At 42.6% G+C, this 25,139-nt stretch overlaps 2 protein-coding genes across 2 annotated transcripts in view; one reads left to right on the plus strand and one right to left on the minus strand.

The window, feature by feature from the left end:
• Nucleotides 1-688: 688 nt before the first annotated feature.
• On the minus strand, nucleotides 689-8,750 carry Gsto1 (glutathione S-transferase omega 1). The gene is made up of 6 exons (XM_048338305.1): nucleotides 8,594-8,750; nucleotides 8,318-8,426; nucleotides 5,248-5,470; nucleotides 4,117-4,215; nucleotides 2,124-2,230; nucleotides 689-1,141 (listed from the first exon to the last, which is right to left on the minus strand). The coding sequence occupies exons 1-6, from the start codon at nucleotides 8,625-8,627 to the stop codon at nucleotides 988-990; spliced, it is 726 nt and encodes a 241-aa protein (XP_048194262.1). The 5' UTR covers nucleotides 8,628-8,750; the 3' UTR covers nucleotides 689-987.
• A 5,723-nt stretch (nucleotides 8,751-14,473) lies between these two features.
• Cfap43 (cilia and flagella associated protein 43) overlaps nucleotides 14,474-25,139 on the plus strand; it is a 71,111-nt gene continuing 60,445 nt past the window's right edge. The window contains exons 1-3 of the mRNA XM_048336347.1: nucleotides 14,474-14,597; nucleotides 16,239-16,492; nucleotides 20,171-20,267. Coding sequence (XP_048192304.1) covers nucleotides 14,533-14,597; nucleotides 16,239-16,492; nucleotides 20,171-20,267 — 416 coding nt within the window. The 5' untranslated portion in view covers nucleotides 14,474-14,532. The remainder of the gene's footprint in view (nucleotides 14,598-16,238; nucleotides 16,493-20,170; nucleotides 20,268-25,139) is intronic.

Consider the following 25,139-nt stretch of genomic DNA (forward strand, 5'->3'; position numbering starts at 1 on the left):
CTCCAAGGGGCGGCCTCCACATCACCATGGGCGCCGTGGGGGAGGGAGTCCCCTAAATTAGCCACGCAGTGGGGCCCAAGCCTGAGGTGATTGTTATGCACGCTGAAGAAATAATCATTGCTACGTTTCTCCCTGGAAATCATACTCGGATCACCAGGTGTGCGTCTCCACCTCCTGATCCCCACTGATGATGATGTCCTCCTGGATGTATTCTCCAGAACTTTCTACCTGCATGGGAAGGCCTCTCCTGACCTTGGCATCAGTTACATCACCTGTCGAACAAAAAGAGCCTTTCTGATCTACCTCCACCTTGTGGAGGTGATAAGATTAAAAAGAATGGTGGGGAGGGTGAGGGGAGGAAATAGTCTGAACCCCACGGGCTGTGGGAACGCGTGAAAGATGGCACTAATGCTTCTCACTGAGCTGTTACCCATCACTTATCCCGCCTTATAGAGTGAACATGGTCTCCCCAGTATTTAATGACATAGAAGAGATAACTACCCTGTAGCCAGCATGAGGTTCGGAAGAAAAGCTTGAAGAGGTTGGAGGCTGGGATACCAAACGGGAGGCCACTAGCCTCCAAGCCTTAAGGAGATTTCGATCGGCTCTTCAGGGATGCAATTCATTTGATGATGGGAAGAATGAGGAATTGATCGTTTCCCAGTTCAAAAGCCAAAAGAGAAGACAACAAGACTTGAACATTTATTTCTTGAAATAACCACAAGCTATCGCAGTGAATGTTTTCTGTAAGAAGTTAGCCATCTGAAATAAAGTCTCTCATCAGAGATGATGGGGTGGGGATGTTACACCAAAGACTATGATACAACCTAAAAAGTTATTTGAGTATCCTGTGGCGTTCCTATTAAGCCAGAATGTCAAATCCGACATGAGCCAATGAGATTAAGACTACTTGGTAAAATAAAAATCAAGGTATTATTCCTGTCAGTGATAGAAACTATCGTAGCTTCACTCGGACTCTTCTTCTTTTCAGAGTCCATAGTCGCAGGCCTCAACGCTGTTCTGTAAATAGAGATGGAAGAAGCCTTGATAGCTCTTTGGTTCAATCAAGAAGGCTGATACTATGGGATCTTTCCTCGTGGCTGTCATCCACAGCTTCAGTTTGGCAGTGTGGGAGACACACCTGGAGGAGGAGGAATTACAGTTGTGAGCGCCTTTAACTAGAATGGCATTGCAAAGGGCTCCCAAGGAGCATCATCATCACTCTTTTTCTTAACTTTTTTTAAAGGCTACTTTAAAAATATTTCTTTTAAAAATGCACATAATCAGAATATTGCATTTGAAAGGCATCATAGAAATTTTATTTATTTTTTCCCAGTTGTGGGCCTTGGACTCAGGGCCTGAGCGCTGTCCCTGGCTTCTTTTTGCTCAAAGCTAGCGCTCTGCCACTTGAGCCGCAGCTCCACTTCTGGCCATTTTCTGTATATGTGGTGCTGGAGAAATGAACCCAGGGCTTCATGTATACAAGTCAAACACTCTTGCCACTAGGCCATATTCCCAGCCCCAGAAATCTTTGTTTTACAGAAGAGGAATCAGAGGTGAGGTAAGTGGTTTGGTTCAGTTAGTATGGTCCAACTGTGAGTGATAATGCATGCCTGTATCATCCCAGCATTCAAGAAATTGAGGAAGGCAGCTTGTGAGTTTGAGGCCAGCCTGAGATACAGAGTAAGAAGGGGAAAAAAACCACAAACGTGCAGACTTTGAGATTGATTTTTTTTTTAAGAAAAAGGAAGTAAGCCAAGATGACTGGCTGCCACACCTAAAACGTGGAATTTTTTAAAGAATGACCTGGAAATTTTACTAGTAAATGGGAAGTGATCCTGGTCATAGAATCCCGCAACAAGATGCTTGCAAAAAGACATTTAGCATTGTAAATTTGTAACCAGTAAAAAGTAAAATTTAAAATATGTTTTAGTCCATTTCACAGAAATCCCCTCCAGGGAGGGTGAGAAGTAGTGAATGGAGGAATAGGACTCCCTGATAGCCCAGGACTCTCGTCTGCTTATCTTTATTCATGCCAATTTTTTCTCCAGAGAAAAACAAGTGTAATATACAGCAGCATGCCTGCTGTCCTAAATTATGCACGGAATATTCAAAAGTCTCACTCGGTTAGTTCCAGTGGTTCCAGACGTTCAAACCAGGGCCAGATGAGGTAGTCAATCATGGAGACAGAATTTCCACCAAAGAAAGTTGTCTTCTTGCGAGTCAGGACCTGAACATTAAAGAACAGAACTTATTTGTGTGTGCATCTAGTAAGAATCACTGTTAGAAATGATGAAAACAATTTAATAGAACAGGGATAAGCAAAAGCTTTTATCCTTACATATTCAAGTCTGATTGTAAACAGCTTTAGAACCTGTTTGACTAACAAAGTAAATAGAAATTAAAATAGGAAATGGATAAAGATGAAATAAGCAACAAGGGCAAAATCTCTGTAATACAAAGGACAGGCAAGACATAAAGGACTGAATATACAAAGAAATTCTGGGAATCAATAAGAAAAATGGCAAGAGTGTAAGGGAAGAGGAAGATGGTGGACATGGCTATGGCCAAGGACCAGTGTGGGTAACAGCAGCCCTGTGATACTGTCATCTGAGTTAGCATGACAATCCATCCTGATGTGTCCAGCATCAACCAGGAGGCTCTGGTGTTCACAGGCCAGCACATGGATCTCTTTAATCCACATGTAGCCACCCATTCCTGCAGATGTGGCAGTTGAAAAGAAAGCACTGACAGTGATTGGGCAAACACTGCAGAGCAATTACACATTGTTTAGTTTCTTGCAGATACGTTACCAAAAAATTTTTGCTGAAAGAACCTGAAAATCCCTAAAGAGGAAAGAAGGAGAAGGCAATCAAGCTTCACCTACATAGTTTTCCTCAGGACCCCTGGAACATTGTGCCTCGGGGATTGGTTGTTTATAATGACAGGAGTAATGGCCCTCTGTCTACTACTAAACTGGTCACCATTGGAAGAATATGTATGCATCTTACTTTTGAGATTCCATACTGTCCAGGAGAAAAATATGTTACCAAAATTGATCTAAGAAGAAATACAACTTTTCTCCTAGAAAAAAAAAAGTGAAGAGTAAAGAAGTTGAACGAGTAATGAAAAATCTGCCAATGACACCAGCATTAAATGTGTTACAGAAACAGCCAATTACTATCAAATGGTTTCAGCGGATTAGAAAAATAAGGGAGTTTACCCATCCCATTTAAGAAGTTAGATAATCCTTGATGAAAACAAATGTATGCTATCAGAACAGGAGGAAATCAGGAGTTAGTCTCATTTAGGAAAACACCCAGAAATCTTTTAACTATTAGCTAATACTACAATACATGTAAAAGTCCACTGAAATTAAACAGATTTTATCCCAGTAACCTTAGGATGATTCAGCACCAAAAGTATAAATAACACCATATCTAGATTAAAGGGGGAAAGTTCATAGCCATGGTAGATACCAAATAAACTCAACAAGTGACTAATTGTGGAACTGTGGGTAATATTTTCTTTTGTGTCTTGTTAAATAATGCGTCCAGATTTTAAGACAAGTCTCTGATCTGTGCACGTTGGTGTACAGCTGAATCCCAGCACTCAGAGGCTCTAAGGAAGGAGGATCTAGAGTTTGAGGCCTGCTTGAGTTTCATAGGAAGATCTTGTCTCAAAATAAAAAATAATTAAAATAGGACAAGTTCATGATAGGGTTCTTCCAGATGCTCTAATTTATATTGTAAGCAGAATAGTGTATAACAATCTATTGTAAATTAAATTCTATTTGGCATTTTTTTAAACTTTGGTAGTTCTAGAGCTTGAAGTCAGGGCCTTGCCCTTGCTAGACAGGTGCTATAACCACTTGAACCATACCTCAGCCTTTTTTGCTTTATTTTTCAGATAGAGTTTTGCATTATTGCCCATGCCAGCCTCAGACCTCCTCCTGCTTCTGCATCCCAAGAAGCTGAGATTGCATGCATATGCCACCACACCCAAGCCTTAGGAATTGGAACTGCCGTGAACTAACTTGGGAAATGGGAGTGTGAAGAAAGCAGCAAGAACAGTCAACATAAGATATCATTTACTGTGATTAAAAAAAAAAATTACCTCATCTAACTTGCTGAAATGTTTCCGCAATTCTTCTTTTAGGCCAGAGCAGTCTTCTTTATTTTGCCCTCTAATAAAGCTTACTACTAAAGATGGTACCTACAAAGAGAATAATTTCTTAGTTTTAATATTTTCTAGTTTGAGGCTAATGACATGGGCACATGGGCTTGTTTCCACTGAAACAACACAGGACCCTAATAGTGCTGCTGTGAGGCCATTGCAGAAATGCAGGGTGCACCTAGTCCTTGTATTCACAGAAGCCATGGGCTGATTTTACAGAAATCACCAGAATCTCTGAGCCAAAATGTTTCTTCTTAATTAGGCACGGAGGGAATGAATGGCTATGACTTTAGCCCAGGTCACAGGCCTGGACCCAGCTGCTAAGGGTGATTAGGAAGAGAATTTTTCTGAGTTCTGCCTTGAAGAGGACACAAGGGACTATTTAAAAGGGACTGACTGTCAGAAGGCCTGACAGGTGTGCTGTTAGTTGATTCTTAAATCATCTATCATCTGCTGCCATCACTGGGGTGGAGGCGGTTTTATGTTCGGATATTTCTTTTGAGATCACCTTGGAAGAGAGAGAAGCCCATCCACTCCACTTAAATTCAAAGGTACTTGTAAAGCCAGAAGCATCGCCTGAAATCCCATGCATGTCAGTATGGTTTGCCCTCCCTGGAACTGAAAGTTTCCAGGCAGCCCTTCCGGCCACATTTTCATTGTTGCCTAATTCTTCATGCCTGCTTGTCTTAAGTTACTTGACCATCTATCTAGTGGATCCCTTTTCAATGCTATTTAGTATGTTCTGCTTCCCCTCATAATGTGTGTTTATATAAGCTTGATTTTTTCAAGCATCCAATTATACATTATAGCATATATTATACATTACATATAAAATACAGATACAAAATTGCCGCATCTGAGAACACAGATCTAGAGCACTGACCAGCTCCAGCAAGCTTCTGGCAAACAGCAGAATTAGAGCAGACATATCAACGATGCCTGGTTGGTGATCCGGCCAAGACTTTCTCCCAGCAAAAGATAAGGCAGGAAGATTTTAAGCTACAATTATTTAGGAAAAAAAAAAACCTTTTTCAAATAGGAGTGACATTTTTTACATATATACACACATACCTTAGAAAATAACTCAAGAGTCATCTTTTGGCATGCTTTCTCATACGGGTCTTCTGGAAACAGTTTCTTCCCAGGATATGCCTCGTCCAGATACTCACAAATGATGTTAGATTCGTAGATCAATTGACCCTGACTATTTTCCACAACTGGCACCAGACCAAGAGGACTCTTTGTAAAGAACCACTCAGGTTTATCTTTCAGGTTGATATTGATGACTTCATGCCTGAAAGACATACAAAAGAATCTTCTTTTTTTTCCCCCTGTATTTTTGAGACAAGTTCTTGCTGTGCAGTCCAGGCTGGCCATGGGTTCAAAATCCTCCTGCCTCCGTCTCCTGAGTGCTGGGATTATAAATGTACACCACCATGCCCAGTTCATTGCCTGAACTTCTGAAGAAACCAGTTAATCAGACCTCAATTTTAGGAACCAAATCTGCCTTGCTTCTCTCAATATTCATTTTCTGTTTTAAGAATTTGACTATTTAGATACCTCCAATAGGTGGGATCATGCGGCATTTATCTTTCAAGTGTGATTTCACCTAGTATGTCCTCAAAGCCCATATATATACATATGTATATATGTACACATATGTATATGTATATATTGCCACATATTGCAGAATTTCCTTTTTATAGAGGAAATAGTATGTTTCTTTAACATGAACGGATATTGACATTATACTGTTGTGAATACTGCTGTATTGAACACAAGAGTGCTAATATCATTAACTTCATATGAAGCAACAAATTGAGTTGTATCCACTTCATACATCCAATTGTGTGAAAATTACTTTTGTTTGACTCATTTTGAGAATATGAATAAAACCTGGCTTTTCATGAAGATAGTAAGAAATGTTAAAATGCCATTCACAAAATAGTTTGAAATTAAATCCTCATGTGTTGATGTGTTCTTTTTAAGTGTTGCACATTTTTTTAAAAACCTACAAAGTAAGCCAAAAGGAAGGAAAAAAGCAGCTGAAGTTAGGCTATATTTCAAATGTAATTATATCTTCCTTGTATGATTATACAGGAAATCAGAATGTCACATATTATTAAATTGAGCTGTCTGTCAAAGCTGGATTCATGTCCAATTGAACAGATTACTTAATGTAATCTATACAGACACCTTTTTCCTTCCCATTTTCCATCTATAGTAGTAGTTAAGAAATTTACTTTGAAGGTCTAAATACACAATTCCTCATGGAAACAAATGGCTAACCAATTTGAATACTAGATACAACCCAGCCACTGACCAAAAAACAACAACAAACCAAATAACCACAACAAAACCCACAAGACCTCCCCTTGCCAAATGATCAACATTTCTGAAATTTTATACCATGAAAACACTGAAGGGGGAGTGTGGACTTTTTCAATCAAGAAGCCTCTCACTGCACACATTTTGATATAGTTTGGCATTTCGAGCCAATGGCCAGGATTTAAAAGACACCGTGTACAGAAAACTGTTTGGCTAGGTTACAGCATGTGGTAAAGTTCTGGTACTTCATCAACCACAGTGAGGTTCAAAGTGAAAATTGACCCATGAACATAGTGGAGGTACTTCTCCCATGGGAGCCTTTCTCCACATTATTATGGTAAAATAATTTCAATTTTCCTTTAGGAGACCATTCTAGTGAGATTGCTAACTTCAATCTAGAGCTCCAGAGAGAGGGATATAACCTAGGACTTTGTACCCGTGACCAGCCCTGCCCTACTCCTGGACTTTGCCATTCTGTGAGTATAAGAAATGTCTTGAAAACAAAAACCCTATTTGAATTTATCATTGCAATTTCAGTTCTGATTAATGCCACAAATATTACAGTGTTTGCTGGGTGCAGATGGCCCATAGCCTGTAATCCTAGCTACTCAGGAGGCTGATATATAAGGATCACAGTTTGAAGCCAGCCTGGGCAGAAAACTCCCAGCCACTCAAAACCCAGAAGTAATGCTGTGGCTTAAGTGGCAGAGCACGAGCCTTGAGCACAAAGGTACTCAGGGACTGCACCCAGGCCCTGAGTGCAAGCTCCACAACCAGGGGGAAAAATAAGTGTGTGTGCATGCACGCACACTTTACATAAGCATTACTAAACAGTGAATGTTTTTATATGCGTTCAGAAGCATACTTTCATCTAAATGAGATGTAAGTCGGTGAAGCCATAGCTAATCCAAAAATACTTTGTTTTCTTTAGGCTGCGTCTTGCACTTAATGACTGCATAATTCCCCCTTTAGAAGACTAAAATCGGTGTACTCTAAGCACATAGAAAATTTCCTAAGAACGGGATTTTTGAAACTCCTGTACATACTGCCACGACCACAAGTATCTAAAATTCCTAGGGTCATGAGGAGAGAAGTGGTTCCTTGGATCCTGGGTATCAGAAAAAAAAGCCAAGGAACTTGCCCACAATTTCCAACAATGGGGTTTTCCAACAGACAACTGTCTAGGCATAGACACCTTTTATGTAACTAAAGCAACAAGCCCATCTGCCAGGAGGCGCACACTGGTTACACTGCTGGGTTTTGTCCCAACTCTACCAAAGGTCTCTACCACCCCCCCCCCCCCCCTCACTCCCACACACAGAGGAACAGCAAGACAAGAACAGAGGAGCCACTGGGATAAATATCAAGAACACCAGGCCAGGAATCCAGGAGGCAGAGTTAAGATCGTTGGTGGTCTTAACCCAAGCGTGATCTTGACCGAGTCTTGAGTCCCTAACTTTCCTTCCATGTCAGTTTTTCCAATTCCTAAAAGGGTGGACAGGAAGTAGAGCTGTGGCTCAAGCTCTGGGACAGCGCCCAGGCCCTGAGTTCAGGACTGACATTTAAAAAAAAAAGACAAAACAACCTCCCTCCCTCCGCACAAAATGGTTGAATAATCCAAACAAACCGTCCTGGACTGCTGGCGCCGGAGGGTTTGTAACTTGCTGTTCCTCACACAAAGCTGAGACACGTTTTCTCTGACAAACAAAGCAAACAACCCAAACTTCCAAGGATCCTGTTCCGAGATCCCAGGCCACTGGCCATGCGGAGGGTTTGGGGTGGGGGTGGGGGGTCCCCACTCCTCAGTCCTCACCCGATCCCCTTGGCCCGCAGCACCAGCAGAATCCTCTGAGCGAACGGGCAGAACCTCATGCTGTAGACGCGGATCTTGCCATTGGGGACAGGCCCCGGGGGCGCGCTGCCTGCCAGGGACAAGAGAAGGAGGTGACAATCGGGAAAGTGGTGGGCAGCCCCCCACCCCACCCCCAGACTCCCGTCGCCCCCCGTCGCCCTCACCAGCCGCTTCCCCGCTTCCCCACTAGAGAAGCCATGGGACACCGTGACCGTCCCCCGGGCGGGCAGGCCTCACCCTTCCGCAGGCTCCGCGCTGACTCCGTGGACATCGCTGCGCGGCAAGCACTCAGGCGCCACCGGCTCTAAGGACTGGGGCGATTCAGGAAGTCGGTAGCTGCTCCCTCTCTCGCTATCTCGGGGTCTCCCTCCCCCAAAGTCACTCCAAAGTTCCTGCCCCCGGGCTGCCGCCAGCTCCGCCCCAATATGTGTTCCCAGTGCTTAAAGAGAACGCGTGGCGCGCGGGGCTCGCTGAGCTCTAGGTGCCCGGGAGCAGCAGAGCGCACGGCACCGCGTGTTTCCCACGCTGGCCCCAGACGCGCGCGGCACACCTGAGCGCCTTCAGGGTCACTGGGTGGAGGACCCCTCCCCCCCCCCCCCCAACTGGAGTCACTCCATCCCTGGGCCCAACCCTCCGGGCTTTGTGGGACAGCACAGGCAACACCACAGAGGACTGTAGTGCCTGGACCTACCTCTGGCCTGGGGATACTGGGCCCTCAGGGAAATGCACAGAAGAAATTCAGAATGCTCGGAACCAACCCTACCCAATGATCTCCCAAGGAACGGGGTCTCCAGACCACCCTGCCCTGGCCCTGATCTCCCTAACACAATCAACACGATTTTGCAGGGCACCCTTGCACTGGATGGTGGCAGGCACTGCCCCTCCCAGACTTCAGGACCTGTGGCTGGTTTTCCAAGGGCAGCTTCTGTTCTCATCCCTGGCTTGCTGGAGGTTGCCCAGCTACCTGCAGACACTTCCTTTTCTTTTCTTTTTTCTGTCAGGACACATTTTTAACCACAGCAAAGGGTATATTTTTACCTCGAAATGGTGTACTGCTTTCAAAAATCTATTACACACGAGTGGGATTTTTGTGTGTCTGTTTCTCTGTGTTTTGTTATTGTTGTTTGGCACCAACTCCAGCCCCCCCACCCCCAGTCTTTCAGACTATAATCTTATACATTCTGCATAGGGAGTGACAGGCATGCTTTTTATTAGCTCAGGCTGACCTTGAACTCATGATTCTCCTGCCTCTGCCTCCTGTGTGTTGGCATTGCAGGTTGGTTTTTTTTTTTTTTTTTTTTTTTTGGCCAGTCCTGGGCTTGAACTCAGGGCCTGAGTACTGTCCCTGGCTTCTTCCCGCTCAAGGCTAGCACTCTGCCACTTGAGCCACAGCGCCACTTCTGGCCATTTTCTGTATATGTGGTGCTGGGAAATTGAACCCAGGGCCTCATGTATACTAGGCAAGCACTCTTGCCACTAGGCCATATCCCCAGCCTGTCATTGCAGGTTTGTTTATTACCATGTTTTCAAACAGAAAGTCCTAGTAAGGGCATGAGCTCCAATTTAAGAAGTAAGCTCAAATAGCCAGATTTAACTTAGGGTCAGAAATGAGAGGCTTTGGGGCATCAGGACATGCATAAGGAAAAAGACTATCCAAGGATTTGCTTTATCTGCTGTATCTGAAAGATGGTAAACTCCTGTGCCATTTATGAAGGGGTATGCTTGTTTATTCTAGTGGGCTCTGTTATTAGAGGGGCAGAGAAAGAAAGAGGTAATAAGCCCTCCATCTTGGAGTTTGCTTCCCCTCTTCCATCCTGGATCCTCCAGTGTTAGCTTACTAAGACTATGGGAACAAAGTACTAGAGTGGCTTAACTAGCAAAAACTTATCTCACAGTTCTAAAGGCCAGAAGCCCCGAGTGAAGTTGTGTGTGGGGAAGCTTTCTTCTGAACTATGAGGGGGAAATTTTCCCTTTGGTGCACCCTCGTCTTCTGGCAGATCCACGCAATCTGTGGTGGCCCTTAAGTGCAGGACCACCTCTCCATCTCTGCCTACATCTTTCCACAGCATCCTCCCATACTCATGTCCATGCAAATGTATGCTTTTTTTGTCAATATACCAGTCACACTGAGATAGGGTCATAATCCAATATGGCCTCATCTTAACTACTCATATCTGCACCAATCCTTTTTCCAAATAATGCCCCATGCAAAGATAGTGAGAATTAGAATGTCAATGTATGAAGTTCAGGGAACACAATTCAACCCACAGCCACCCCTAATGAGCCTGCATTTCAGTTCCTTTATCTGTAAATGAAATAGTGAAAATATCATGCCCCCAATATACAGTTTGAGGAATTATTAAATTAGTTAATATGTAAAAAGCATTTGAACACTACTTGGCATAGAATAAGTGTTATATTAGTGGTCATCGTCATTGTCACCATAGTAGTAGTATTTCTTTCAGTTTAACTTAGTAAATAGGCAAGAAATTGATCACTTTTTAACATGGGCCTTGCTTAATTCTTTTTAGGAAATAAACTTTGTAGGAGACTTTTTTTTTGTAGGAGACTTTTATTTTTTTATTATTTTATTATTTTTATTTTTTGGCCAGTCCTAGGCCGTGAACTCAGGGCCTGAGCCACTGTCCCTGGCTTCTTTTTTGCTCAAGGCTAGCACTCTGCCTCTTGAGCCACAGCGCCACTTTTGGCCATTTTCTGTATATGTGGTACTGAGGAATCAAACCCAGGGCCTCATGTATAGGAGGCAAGCACTCTTGCCACTAGGCCATATTCCCAGCCCCTGTAGGAGACTTTTAATACATTAAGGACTTTATGGAAATAAGCTTACAAGTGTAAGCTTGGTCAGGGAATCTATAATTGGTCATAATAAAAATTTCACATTGGGCCAAGTGCCAGTGCCTCATGCCTGTATTCCTGACTACTTAGGAGGCTGAGATCTGAGGATCGTAGTTCAAAGCCAGCCTGAGCAAGAAAATCCATAAGACCCTTATCTCAATAAACTACCCCTATCCCCCAAAGCCAGAAGTGGAGCTCTGGCTTAAATGGTAGAGCACTAGCCTTGAGCAAAAAAACCCCAAAAACAACAACAACAAAAAACCCTCAAGGGCAGTGCCCTGAGTTCAAGCCCTAGGATGGGCACACACACACACACACACACACACACACAAAATACACAATGATCAAGTGGGTGCCATTCCATGAATGCAAGGTTGGTTCAACACACCCAAAGAAATGAACATAATACAACATAAAAAGGACAAAAGTCCCATGATCATCTCAATAGATCCAGAACAAAACCTTTGACAAAATTTAACATTTCTTCATACTGAAAGCTCTCAAGAAACTAGGAATAGAAGAAACATGCCTGAACATAATAAACCTATAACCAACATTACACTAACTAGGGAAAAATGAAAAGCCCACTAAACTCAGAAAGCCAAGAGCACTCAATATAATATTTGTGATTACTCAAGTTTTTTGAATAATAACTTATTCGATATAGTAGTTGAATTATTCAACATATAGCTCAATAATATTCAATAGGTTAAAACCCTATGCTTAGGATTAGGTATGTATATATTTTTATGGTACTAGAATCTGAACTTAAGACTCCATGTTCTATCACTTGAGCCATGTCTCCAGCCTGAGGTAGATTCTCAGGGGCAATAGGAGGTAGAAGGGGCAAGGTGGATATAGAGAGGTTGAGAACTTCCTATAATGGTAGGACATGCTGGTTGTCATCTTAAGAAGTCCAAGACTGCTCCTAGGATTTCTGATTAGGGGAAATTTTGTAGGTCTTAAATTCTATCCCAATATTTATAAACCTTCCCCAGCGAGGGCTAGATTTTCTTGATTTATACTGCCTTGTCAGTTCTCTAGGAAGATCTGTATAACCCCTCTTGGACAAAGAAAGACTACTCTTCCTTCTATGACCTTGAACAAGTGAGAGGGCCAGGCATCTTCTCATGAGCATCAGCCAGAAGTACTACCAGAATTCCAGACAGAGACCTCCCTTTACATTTAAACTCCAAAACCTTGGTTTCAAGAAATAAAGTATAGGGCTGTTGTTGTTTTGTTAATTTGATTATATTCAGTTCTTCTTTTGCTCCAAGGGAACTTTCAGCTTTCCTGTGCCAGGGCTGATTCCAGCCCCAGTCAATACCACTACCCTGAGGCCCAAGTTTCCTGCCTACCTTACATTCCTTTACCAACCACTTCCTTCTGGAGCAGGGCAGGATTGGTCTCTTCACATTCCTCTCTGGAGCTGGCTTGGAAATGCTCTGGTTGTGTTTTAAAGGAGGGAGAGGGCTTGGACAAAACACAAACAAGCAAAGTTAATGAAGGAGTGTCAATAGAAATGGCCAGCTGATTTAGCAAGAATCTTTACTAAAACTTAAATATTCAAAGAAATATATAGACTGGCCTAGTCTCCTAGACTGCTCAGACTTGAGATGCCAGCTAAAATTTAGTCCAAGAGAATCTTGGTCAGTAGGTGATGATGTCAATGTATATGCTCAGAATATCATGCCTCTTCTCTTCCTATTTCAATCAATGCTACAGCTGTCCAGGCTAAGCTCTTTCCCCAGACTTAGATTTGTTTTCTTTCTTCTTGCCTGATTAAACTGTCCATTAAGTCTAGCTAGGCAGGCACTACACAAAGTGGTCTTTCTGGAAACTCTTTAGGCTGCAATAAAGGTCATCAGAGTCAAGAGCATGCCACAGGAATTGGTCAGAACAAAAGAAAAACAGACACGGATCAACACACTTTTAAAAATCACTTATGTTTTCCTGTACATTTACAGAGTTGAGGCACTCACTGGCCTTTGCAAAAGCAAGAATATTATAAATCACCTTGGTGTCCACCCATCTGTGACCTGTACTCCTTCCCCTGCAAAAAAAAAATCACATAAGAGGCTCACATTTGGAGTTTATCATCACTAGTAAGAGACTTTGATCTACTATCTTCCAAGCTGGTTTGTTCTTCATGAAACTCTTTGTTCTGTCACTCTGTTTCTTGAGAGTCGCTGTCTTTATTGGACAGCAGCAGAATTGGACTTTTTCTCATTTACAATTCAAAGGTTGTGTAGTGAAGTAGAAGTCTTTCCCTCCTTCTTGGGAAAGAAGACAGGAATAGTATTTATTTTTGTTCACTATTTTTCCCTAGTGACGAGCATCACGGAGTGATGAATATATTAGAGAGGCTCAGTATACACTTTTGAAAGAAATAAAGGAAATAATAGGATATAAAACAAATGTGAAAGTTGTTAGAACCAAAATGGAGCCCTTTGTATTCACCTTGACCTACACACACACACACACACACACACACACACACACTGTAAGTTATAGTGGTTGTTTGTTTTGCCAGTCCTGGGGCTTGAACTCCAGGCCTGAGCACTGTCCCTGGCTTCCCTAGCTTCTTTTTGCTCAAGGGTAGCACTCTACCACTTGAGCCACAGCACCACTTCTGGCCTTTTCTATATATGTGGTGCTGAGGAATCGAACCCAGGGCTTCATGCATGCTAAGCAAGCACTGTACCACTAGGCCACATTCCCAGCCCAAGGCAGGAAGTTATAAAGGAAGAGTTTTTGTTCACATGATGATGGCCTGATGGTAACTAACTTCAGTTTTCCACACGTGTTTAGCCAATTCTGCCAGCAGCATTTGTTGAAGGGGCTGTCTTTCTTCCATTCCATTCTGGTTTGTTTTGTTTTGTTTTGCTCCCTTGTCAAAGATTATGTGGCCATAAGTCTGCGGTTTCGTTTCTGGGTCTTCCATTCTCTCCCAGTGCAGACCTGGATTTTAAGTGCCACTAGATATTTATTAATATTATATTTAATATATTAATATTAAAATTGTCTGGGGCTGGGCAATCTGCTACCCAGTTGGAAGAGCCCGCCCTCCGCTTCTTGTACGGTTCTCCCATTGGCTGATGTCTGTAAGCTGTTGACCAATCCGCTTGACGTTAGGTAGAGACGGACAGCGAGCTGGCCAAAGGCAGAGCCAATGGGCGCAGGGTTTGCGGTGTCCTGGATACCGGAGTAAACATTGGCGGTGTCCAGAGCCCCGCCGGCGGGGCGGCAGAGACGCCGTTACAGACCAGAGCCGGGTCCCGCGTCTGCTGCCTGCCTCCGGGCTGAGAGAAACGCGACCAATGGCGCAAACCCGGGAGCGGGACGAGGCCTCCCACCAAGGCAGCGGCGGGGCCCTGTCCGTGAGGTGCGGTGGCCGCTGCCCGGCCTCTCACTTTGTGTGTGTGTGTGTGTGTGTGTGTGTGTGTGTGTGTGTGTGTGTGTGTGTGTGTGTGTGTGTGTGTCGGACCTAGGTCTTGAACTCGGGGCGTGTGTGTGTGTGTGTGTGTGTGTGTCGGACCTAGGTCTTGAACTCGGGGCCTGGGAGCTGTCCCTGAGCTTTCTCACTCAAAGCTAGCGCTCTACTGCTTGAGCCACAGCTCTACTTCCGGCTTTTGGGTGGCTGATTGGAAATAAGAGCCTCATGGACTTCCCTGCCCGGGGCTAGCTTTAAACCAGGATGCTCAGATCTCACCACCACCACCCTCCCTCCCCCGGTGTAGCTAGGATTACAGGCATTTGACACCTGCCCTTCTTCCTCTTTCTGGCTCTGCCGTCCCGGCTCCACATCTCAGGCACAGCTTCTATCTGGTCCTCATCCTTCGCCATTCCCTAACAAATGGATGGTCCCTTCCTTCCAACTCCCATCCACTCCCATTGGGTTTGTTTTCTTGTGTGGTGAGGCACCTCACGGATGTAGGTGGTATTTCTTTATGGCCACAATTGAGGATGTTAACCACGTCTTGTCTGTACGGTACCACCCTTTGCCAGCCCTGCTGTACTCAACATCTTTTGGAGGGTACTCCTCAAACCACGGTCCTTCACTGGCCTTCCCCGCCATCTTCCAAGGGAGTCTTTAATAGTTAGATAAAAACAGAATCTCCACCATCGCATCATCTCCTTCCTTCTGGTATCAACCTACCTCACATTTCTCATGTCCCTTTTTCGTTTTTGTTGGAGGCTTTACATTCATGTCGATTTCATTCCTTTTGCTTCCTGCATTTATAGTTTAGGTCAGAAATAGGGCCATAAACTCTTTACCTGGGTAAAGAAGCAGCTTTCCTGTTTGGCCTACAATCACAAAGCATGCTTTCCCATCCCCAAATTATTTTTTGAAGCTTTTGTTAAAAAATAAAACTAAGAGCTAGAAGCCAGGAGCTCATGTCTGCAATCCAATTTACTCAGGAGGCTGTGTCCTGAGGATTGTGGTTGGAAGCTAGCCCATGGCAAGAAAGTCCACTAGACTCTTATTTCCAATTAACCACCAAAAAGCTGGAAGTGGAGGTGTAGCTCAAGTGGTAGAGTTTAGGCCTTGAGCAGAAAAAGCCAATCAAGAGAGTGAGGTCCTGAGTTCAATTCCTGGTATCTGCACAAAGGGGGGGGGAGCATTTTAAAGATGAAATAAGCCTTTAGATGCCCTGCTTTCTATTCAAGTCAAGCTCTTTCTGTCTTTATCACATTTTCAAGTGTAAGACTTGAAAGGTAAGACTCCATTAATCCTTCTGAGACCCATAGATATGTTCATAATTTTGTTTCTCTGAAGAACTATCTTGAGGCCTATAGAAGAAATTTAGACCTATATTTAAATGTCTATAGTTTTTTACTTAAACCGGTCTTATAGCCAGCCTATGTGTTTATCTTAGTGATTGATTGGGACAGAAAGGGAGTGAAAATAGAACATACATGTTTCAAAGATGTTAGTGACCTGTTTGCTTTGTTTAAAAAAGACAAGATCTATGTGAAATACATGAAATGTATTCTATTGATGTTGATATCTCTTTTCCTAAAGATGGGTGCAAGGATTTCCTAAGCAGAATGTTCATTTTGTCAATGACAACACCATTTGCTACCCTTCTGGAAATTACATAATATTTATTAACCTTGAAACCAAGAAAAGGAGTCTACTCTCATGTGCTAATGGAACTGTGGGCGTTATGGCAACTAATATTCCTTATGAAATGGTGGCTTTTTCTGACCGAAGATTAAAACCCCTTATCCACATATACAGCTTTCCTGGATTGACAAGAAAAAACAAATTAAAAGGTAATATGTAGGACCCTTCCTTTACCCATAACTGATTTTGTTGTAAGATATGACCAAATCTAGTTCCAATAAATGAGGGTGGTTTGTATGCTTGAAGGTTTTTGTTTTAAATAAAAGATCACAGAAGATTTGATTAAGCAGGCTGAGTCTTGCTACTCGAAAGTTTGGATCACTTACTGCCAGTATTGCTCGACTTTTAAAATGCAGAAACTAAGGCAGGCATGGTGACACACACCTGTAATCCTACCCAGCTGGGAGGTTCCCTTGACTCTACAAGTCTGAGAACAGCCTGTATATCATCATATGTGGCCCTCTCCTAGCAAAACAACAGTATAGAAACTCACTGTTGTGCCAGACATATGAATAGGAATCTGCTTGTGTATGGGGGGGGGGGTGGAGGTGGGGAGGCATGTACTAGGGCTTGAACTCGGGTCCAGAGTGCTGTTCCTTAGCTTTTTTCTGCTGAAGGATGGTGCTATACCACTTGAGCCACAGCTCCGCATCTGGCTTTTTGGTACTTACTTGGAGATAAGTGTCTTGCAGGTTGTCTTTAAATCATGATCCTCAGCTCTCAGCCTCCTGATTATAAAGCTGAATGCCTGGCCAGAAATCTGCATTTTAACAAGATTTCCCAAGTGATTCATATGCACACTAAACTCTGAGAACCATTGGTCTGGAGACTGACCTTTTTCAGAGCAATGATTTTTTTAAAAATCTGGGTGAACTGATGTTTGTCTGTCTTGGAATGACAAGTCCGAACCTTTTATTTACCCACAAAATGGGAATAATGGTATTAAAGTAATGTTAAGACTGATGGTGATATATGAATACATACATGCAAACATTACACTACATATTCAGTATAAGTAGACCATTTGAAAAGTAGAAGAAAATATGGTAGAATATTGAAATGATTTCAAGATGGGGAAGAACTTTGCAAACAAAAACTGTAATGACTGACACATTCAATTATATATAAATTTAATAGTTAAGACAGCAAAAATACCATGTAGACCTGGGAGCTGGTGGCCCACACCTGTAATCCTAACTATTCAGGAGACTGAGATCCAGAGGATTGAGGTTCAAAGCCAGCTATAACAGAAAAGTCAAAATTCCATCTCTAAAATAGCCAGCAAAAGGGGGCTGGGGATATGGCCTAGTGGCAAGAGAGCTTGCCTCGTATACATGAGGCCCTGGGTTCGATTCCCCAGCACCACATATACAGAAAATGGCCAGAAGTGGCGCTGTGGCTCAAGTGGCAGAGTGCTAGCCTTGAGCAAAAAGAAAGCCAGGGACAGTGCTCAGGCCCTGAGTCCAAGGGCCAGGACTGGCCGAAAAAAACAAAACAAAACAAAACAAAACAATAGCCAGCAAAAAGTTGGGCTGGAGGCATGCCTTAAGTTCCAGTCATTCAAAGCAAGCCAGGTAAGATGGACATCCTAAGTTCAAACCCCAGTCAGTACTGGCCAGAAAAATGAAAACTTATACACACACATACATACATACTCACTCATTGTGTTCCTGGGTTCAAGCCCCAGGAACCCGATTCATTCTCTCTCTCATTCTTTCTCACTCCCTTACTCTGTCTCAGTCTCTCTCTCTCCCCCACCTCTCTCTCTCTCTCTCTCTCCTCTCTCTCTCACACACACACAAAACCCATGGAAACACAAAATACAAACTGAAGAAAATAAATGTTTGCAATAAGTTTGATCAAATATTGCCACAGCATTTATGAAGCAGTTAGGAAAAAAAAGACAAAAAGACAAAACACCCCAGAAAGGAAAAAGAAGGAATTCACAGACAAATCACAACACTTTAAATGACCCATGACATAAAGAATTCCATCTCAGTAATCATTTTGGAAGTGTAGTTTAAACTGAGGTGCCATTTTTCTTCCTGTCAAAGTCAGAAAATTTTAGACTCCTGATTTCTAGACAGAGTGTGGTGAAGTCGGTAGCATTCCTGTTTACTGAAAGAAAGTAGGAGTGTTAACTGATGGCCTGCTCCTGGGAAGCATGTATTTATGCCCACTGTGAGAAATTCAGTTGTAAGGAAAGAGGGCAATCAGAAACTTGGTTAAAAGTTGGGGCTCAAAGAAGTTAAAAAGCACTGCCACAGTAGGAAAGATAGGAAACAACCCACAACCCCAGTACCCCAGACATGGGTAAGTTCAAATGTTCCATAAAGGGTTATTATTGTAAATGTTTTTAAAAATCACATTTTAAAGAAACATTAAATGATAAAGTGCTTAGTCCTTTAAAACAAAAATCCAGGCTGGGAATATGGCCTAGTGGTAGAGTGCTCGCCTCGTATACATGAAGCCCTGGGTTCGATTCCCCAGCACCACATATATAGAAAACAGCCAGAAGTGGCGCTGTGGCTCAAGTGGCAGAGTGCTAGCCTTGAGCAAAAAGAAGCCAGGGACAGTGCTCAAGCCCTGAGTCCAAGCCCCAGGACTGCCCCCCCCCCAAAAAAAAATTCCAACAGGACTCAATACCTCCCAAATCCAACTTTTCAAATGGAGTGCCTATGTATGTAATAGTTATTCCATGGTTATATAAATATAAAAAGCAAAGTTGCACTTACTGTATTTTCACAAGCAGAACCACAGAAGAAAATACTTGGAAGAAATTTGCCAAATTTGGTGGTTATAAATGTCTCCTTACTTTGTTTTCTTGGTGGGGGAGCAGTATTTTCTTCAAAATTTAAATTTAAAGGAATATATAAATAACTGTATAGTAATATTGTATAGTATTATATGATGGTTATTGTATACTATTGTAGCTAATTATTATATAAAAAGAATATTAACATTGTCTATTTTGGAGGGAAAAACACATACAGCAAGAATAGGAAATCATTCTATTAAGGCCTTTTCCCACAGAGAAATTATTTCTGTCCTTGTATTGGATACCCAATAACCGACTCATTTTAGGATTATATTAGTCTGTTAAAATGAGAAGTGTGTGTGTGTACGCGCGCACATGCGCTCGCACACGCACACCAGTACTAAAGTTTAAACTCAGTACCAGGTCCCTTTCATTTAGCTTTTTTGTTTATGTCTGGCACTCTTATCACTTGAAGGTCAGCTCTACCTTTTAGCTTCTTGGTAGTTAATTCCAGATAAGAATTTCCCAGACTTTCCTGCCTGGGTTGCCTTCAGACTGTGATCCTCAAATCTCAGCTCTCTGAGTAGCTAGGATTACAGGCATTTTATAGTCTCAAGAAATGGAAGATGTTAAGCCAAGGGCCTGAAGTGGCCTAAGGATAAAGCAAAGAGGTAACCTACGATTATTACAGCTGTCCAAAGTACTTGAAGTTTAACTGACTGTTGTAATTACAGTGTGGTGTGTTTATGAGATACTTTATGATTCTCAGGTCATTTGAAACCATGCTGGGACATTTATTGTGCACCATATTCTCTGTGTTGCATTGAAGTTTAGAGACAGTGACTAATGAATTGTCTTAATTCACTGTAATATCTTTTAAAAATGGATCTTAACTTGGCTCTTGGCTTTCTGTTCCAACTTAGAAGTTGGCAAGAAGATCTTTTCCTCTCATAGTTAAAACCTTTAGAATTATGTGAAAATCACTAGAAAAGGAGAATAAGCCATAGTAAGCCTATATAATGAATGTGAATGTGATCATCCAATTCATGTAATGGATTTTATATTTTAGGCAACATTCTTCTGGACTACACTTTGCTTTCATTCAGTTATTGTGGTACCTACCTGGCTAGTTACTCTTCTCTCCCAGAATTTGAACTGGCCCTCTGGTAAGTTCCAGCATCCTACAGTCACCCTTTTGCTGGGTTCCATTTGAATCTTACCCTAGGCATAAAAATCTGAAATAAAAATAATAGAAACAATAAAAAGCCTAGTTGTAAGGGTAAATACAGTTGCTATGCTTAGATATACAATTTGACAGAGCAATAACTATATGCAGCTGGGTGCCAATGGCTCATACCTATAAATCCTCACTGCTCAGGAGGCTGAGATCTGAGACTGGGCTTGAAGTCAGCCCAAGCAGACAAATCCATGACCCTTATCTCCAACTAAACTAAAAAGTCCGAAGTGGAGGTGTGGTTCAAGTGATAAAAGTGCCAGCCTTGAGCCTAAAAGCCAAGCAAGAGCACTGAGCCTTGATTTCAAGCCTCAGTACCAACACAACACAACACAACACACACACACACACACACACATACATACACACACACACACACAGAGGTTTTATGGGGTTGGAGGTATGGCTCAGTTGGTAGAGCGCTAGCTAATGAGTACCAAGGTACCAAGCATCAGGTACCAAGTTCGAGTTCTGGTCTCAGACCTGAAAAAAATGAAAAGACCAACTCACTACCACTTGAGCCACAGATCCACTTCTAGTTTTTGTGATTAATTGATTGGAGATGAGTCTCATGGGCTTTCTGGCCCAGGCCAGCTTCTAACTGTGATCCTCAGTTCTCTGCCTCCTGAGCAGCTAGGATTACAAATGTGAGCCACCTGCGATGGGTTTATCTTTGTATTTTCATGAACACGATGCAGTGCTTCCTTTATGGTAAGGAAAGAATAAAGAATACAAGTAACAAATACAATTATAAGTGTATAAGGTTTCATCTTTTCTGAAAATAAATGGTTCTTGTGAGTTGTTAGCATGCTTCCTACTAATGTTGACATTAAGATGGCCACTGGATTAGCGTATGGAAGTAACTGTTATTAGAAACATTGGAACTGTGTCCCACGCTTGCCATCTTTGTAGGGAATATATATGAATTCACAGCTCTGGTCGGTGCAGACCAACTTCACTGTGGCACTCACTCTTCTGTCTATGATACAAACCTCTTCAGGGAGAAATTTGTTTTATTAGAGGAAAATACTAAGTATCCTAGGAATGAAGGAGGGTAGTCCTTGCATATCAGCAGTACTTTAGAAAATCTATCAGTCGTTGTAGAGAGGAGTTGCTATTCAACAAAGCAGTTTATCAATACCGTGTACCCTGATCCAGAATTTCATATGCAGGCCTTTATACACCAAATAGTCTATTTTGTCTGTCTACTTTCATTGTTTTGAAATTTGCTTTATGCTTCTGTATTTACCAGTAGTCTTTCCCTGGTAGCCGAAGATATGGATATAGCACCTTCTATACATCTAGTTTCCTACTGATGGATGCACTGGTTTGTTCTGGGGGCTTTCAGAAAGTACCGCAAGTTGAGTGGATTATCCAAAAGTTCTGGAGAGACAGGAAGCTCTTGGGGAAGGAAGGCAGGTGCACAAGTTCTGATGGTTCCAAATGCAGGAGACCTGTCTCACCTCGCCCAGGGGCCACATTTGAATATGTGGCACTGAAGTGGCATGAGCACCAGTATTTGAGCTATAACAGATGTAGGTTGAATCCTAGCCCCTAAATTAACCGCTGTGTCATCTTGGGGAGGCCAAACCCGAGTTTCCTCTGTAAAATCATATCACAGTATTTCCAAAAGTTCCTGTAAGAATTCATTGAGTAAAAATATGCACAGCACCTAACAAAACATGTACCTGATGTTTATTTGCTTATTTAAGTCAGAGATTAAAAATATTGATTTTTGGGCCACAATATATATTTGTTTGGGCCATAATATATATATGTATTTTTTAATTTTTTTTTGCCAGTCCTGGGGCTTGGACTCAGGGCCTGAGCACTGTCCCTAGCTTCTTTTTGCTCAAGGCTAGCACTCTGCCACTTGAGCCACAGCGCCACTTCTGGCCATTTTCTGTATATGTGGTGCTGGGGAATCGAACCCAGGGCCTCATGTATATGAGGCAGGCACTCTTGCCACTAGGCCATATCCCCAGCCCATCCATAAAATATTTTTAATTGAGAAGTTTTGGGGGAAAAAGTATCTCTGACTGATCTCAGATAGGAGGAACCATGGACCTCTATTCCCACTGGGAAACAGAGTTGAAAAGACCACAGTGGCTTCACTGTCCTGAACAAGGAAGGGTTGGTAAACTGTAGCCCCAACACCAGATCTCGTCTACACCTTGGTTTTGTAAAAGGTGAAAGATTTATACGATCTGATTTATACAGTCTGGTTTCTCTTCAGATCGTATAAATCTTTCGCCTTTTACAACTTGGTTTTGTAAGTAAAGTTTTATTGGAACATAGCCATGTTTATTTATCTCTATATAGTCTATGGCTGCTTTTGCTCTGTATGATCATAGTTATTCTGGTAGGGGCTATATATGTAGGTTGCAAAGCTAAAAATACCATCTGGTCCTTCATAGAGAGGGCTGGCCACCCTCTGACCTACAAGTATACATTCATTGACTTTAGCTTCCTGGCCTCCATGGGCATTAGAATGAATGTATTCAGTAAATCTTTATCCTCTGGTTTCTGTTGGATAGCAAATGTGTCTCTTCTTAGGCATCTTACAGCATAGAGGGGAAGCCTGAGACTTCTGTTACTAGGCATTTTGGATAGGCTGAGGCAGGATAAAAAGTAGACATTGTCTCCTCTGTACCCCATTTGTCCCCCTGTGTGAATTTGTACCTCTTAATATTCATGACCACTTGTGTTTAGGAAGTCTTAAGTTGGAGTGAGACAAGGGAGCAGGGACCAGGAGAGCAGAGGAGGACAGAGCAGATGCTGTGGGGAGGACCAGAAACGAGTCTCGATGAGGTTCTGCCCTGGCAGAGGTGCCTCGGGGCCCCATGAACATGAATGAGCAGGAACAGAGCTGGAAGACAGAGCCCCCTTCTGGCCTCTGCTCTGGCACTCCAGCTTTCTAGAAGTTCTGAGAGCAGCCCTGTGGCACCCTTGGGTGCTGTGTAGAAAATGAGAGTGAGAATTAGTCCTTCGTGAAGTGGCTTTGCTGGCAGCAGAGAGGATGAAGGAGAGCTCGGAGGTGAACAGGGAGGAGGATACAAGCTAGCGCCAGCAGCTAGCCTGTGAGTACGGAAACACAGGCCTTTAGTCTCTTCTAGAAGTCAGCCCAGCGGGCTCTTATGGGCCAGGATTCAAATCCTAGAAAGGAAATAGGTCCAAGGAAACATCACCTTTATGTTCTAACATCTGAAGAGAGCAGAATTGATTCATATGTTACCTGTGTAATTACAAATGGAAGTTTGGAAGAAAATATTTTAAAGAAAGATAAGGGTGGTCTCATATCTGCAGCTCCATGCTGGGGTATCTGGAATGTCTGGGGTCTGGGGTCAAGGGCATAAAGTAGACTAACTGCTCAGCGTCATCACTGGTTTTATCAGAGAAGAGTTTCAAATGGGTCATTCATTCCCCACTTTAAAACCTCACCCAGGGGAAAATGATGGAAGGAGTGACATTGACCAAGAAGCATTGTACTCAGAACTTGACTTATGGGATTGTCACCTCTTTGTACTGCTTTGTAGTTTAAAAAAGTCACCCAGATGGCCCTCTTTTTTTTTTTTTTTTTTTTTTGCTAGTCCTGGGGCTTGAACTCAGGGCCTGGGCACTGTCCCTGAGCTTCTTTTGCTCAAGTCTAGCACTCTACCACTTGTGCCACAGCACAACTTCCAGCATTTTCTGTGTATGTGGTACTAAGGAATGGAACCCAGGGCTTCATGCATGGCAGGAAAACACTCTACCACTAAGACACATTCCCAGCCTCACAGATGGTCCTCATTTTAAAGAAAGAAAGCCTTAGAGAGATCAGCTATATTAGAGTAGAATATTCAAATAGGTTGTGTGCATGCAGGGACATTTTATGTAATCTCTTAATAATAGAACATACAGAAAGAAGAATCTGGTTCCTGTCAAAGTTCACTCAGGATTTTATAACACAATGCCTGGGTGACTGATAACCAACAGTTTCCCTGTTCTGCAGAAAGGGAACTTCAAAGTTAAGGCAGCTTTGGCATTAGATGACTGGCCACACCCTGATTGACAGATGCCTTCTCCCACGTCCTCATATAGTGGGAAGGAGAAGCTATCTATAAGGGTTTTGTTTTGGGTTTGTTTGTTTTTTAAATCAAGGTAAGTATCTCCTTCACAAGGGCTCAGTCTTCATGACCTAAGCCCTCCTTATAGGTACCACATGTGATAAATCATTTGGACCACAAAAGTCATACACATACATGTTAGAAAACAGAATAATTGAACAGAATTTCTAGGTTGGATACAAAAGTGGTTAACTTAGCCAGGCACTGGGACTCATGCCTATAATCCTATCTACTCAGGAGGCTGAGACCTGGAGGATCTTGGGTCATAGACAGCCCGGGCAAAAAATCTTTTGCAAATCAGAGTCTCTTCTCTGCTGTGAACCAACAAAATACTGGATTGGAGGCATGGCTCAAGTGATAGAGCACCAGATGAACATGACAGGAAAGTCAAGAAAGAACAAAGGACACGAGGCCTTCTGTTCAAACCCCAGAACTGGCACAAGAAAATAAGAAAAAATAAAGGTTAACCTTCCAGACCATACCACAGTAACTTAAATTGAGCTCATCTACTGGGCAAAACACTCACAGAATTTTGTTTCAGTTAAACTCTAACCTAGAAAGTCACACCCACCTTTATCAGTGGAACAGCAAAATTACATTTCACAGAAGTGTCAGCCAGGGATCAAAGCAGGATACAAAGTCCATTTTTTTTGTTTCTAGGGATTTATTGGAAAATGTTTTCCAGTATAATATGAGAA

The sequence above is a fragment of the Perognathus longimembris genome, chromosome 2 (assembly GCF_023159225.1).
Source record: "Perognathus longimembris pacificus isolate PPM17 chromosome 2, ASM2315922v1, whole genome shotgun sequence".
Taxonomy (NCBI): Eukaryota; Metazoa; Chordata; class Mammalia; order Rodentia; family Heteromyidae; genus Perognathus; species Perognathus longimembris.

What these genes read in the sequence shown, in the direction of transcription:
- Gsto1 (XM_048338305.1), bottom strand. Translation starts at nt 8,627, where the DNA reads ATGTCCACGGAGTCAGCGCGGAGCCTGCGGAAGG. An exon ending in AGCGCGGAGCCTGCGGAAGG is followed by an intron (nt 8,427 to 8,593) that starts GTGAGGCCTGCC and finishes TGTCCCTGGCAG; the next exon opens with GCAGCGCGCCCCCGGGGCCT. An exon ending in GAACCACTGGAACTAACCGA is followed by an intron (nt 1,142 to 2,123) that starts GTGAGACTTTTG and finishes CTCCTCCTCCAG; the next exon opens with GTGTGTCTCCCACACTGCCA.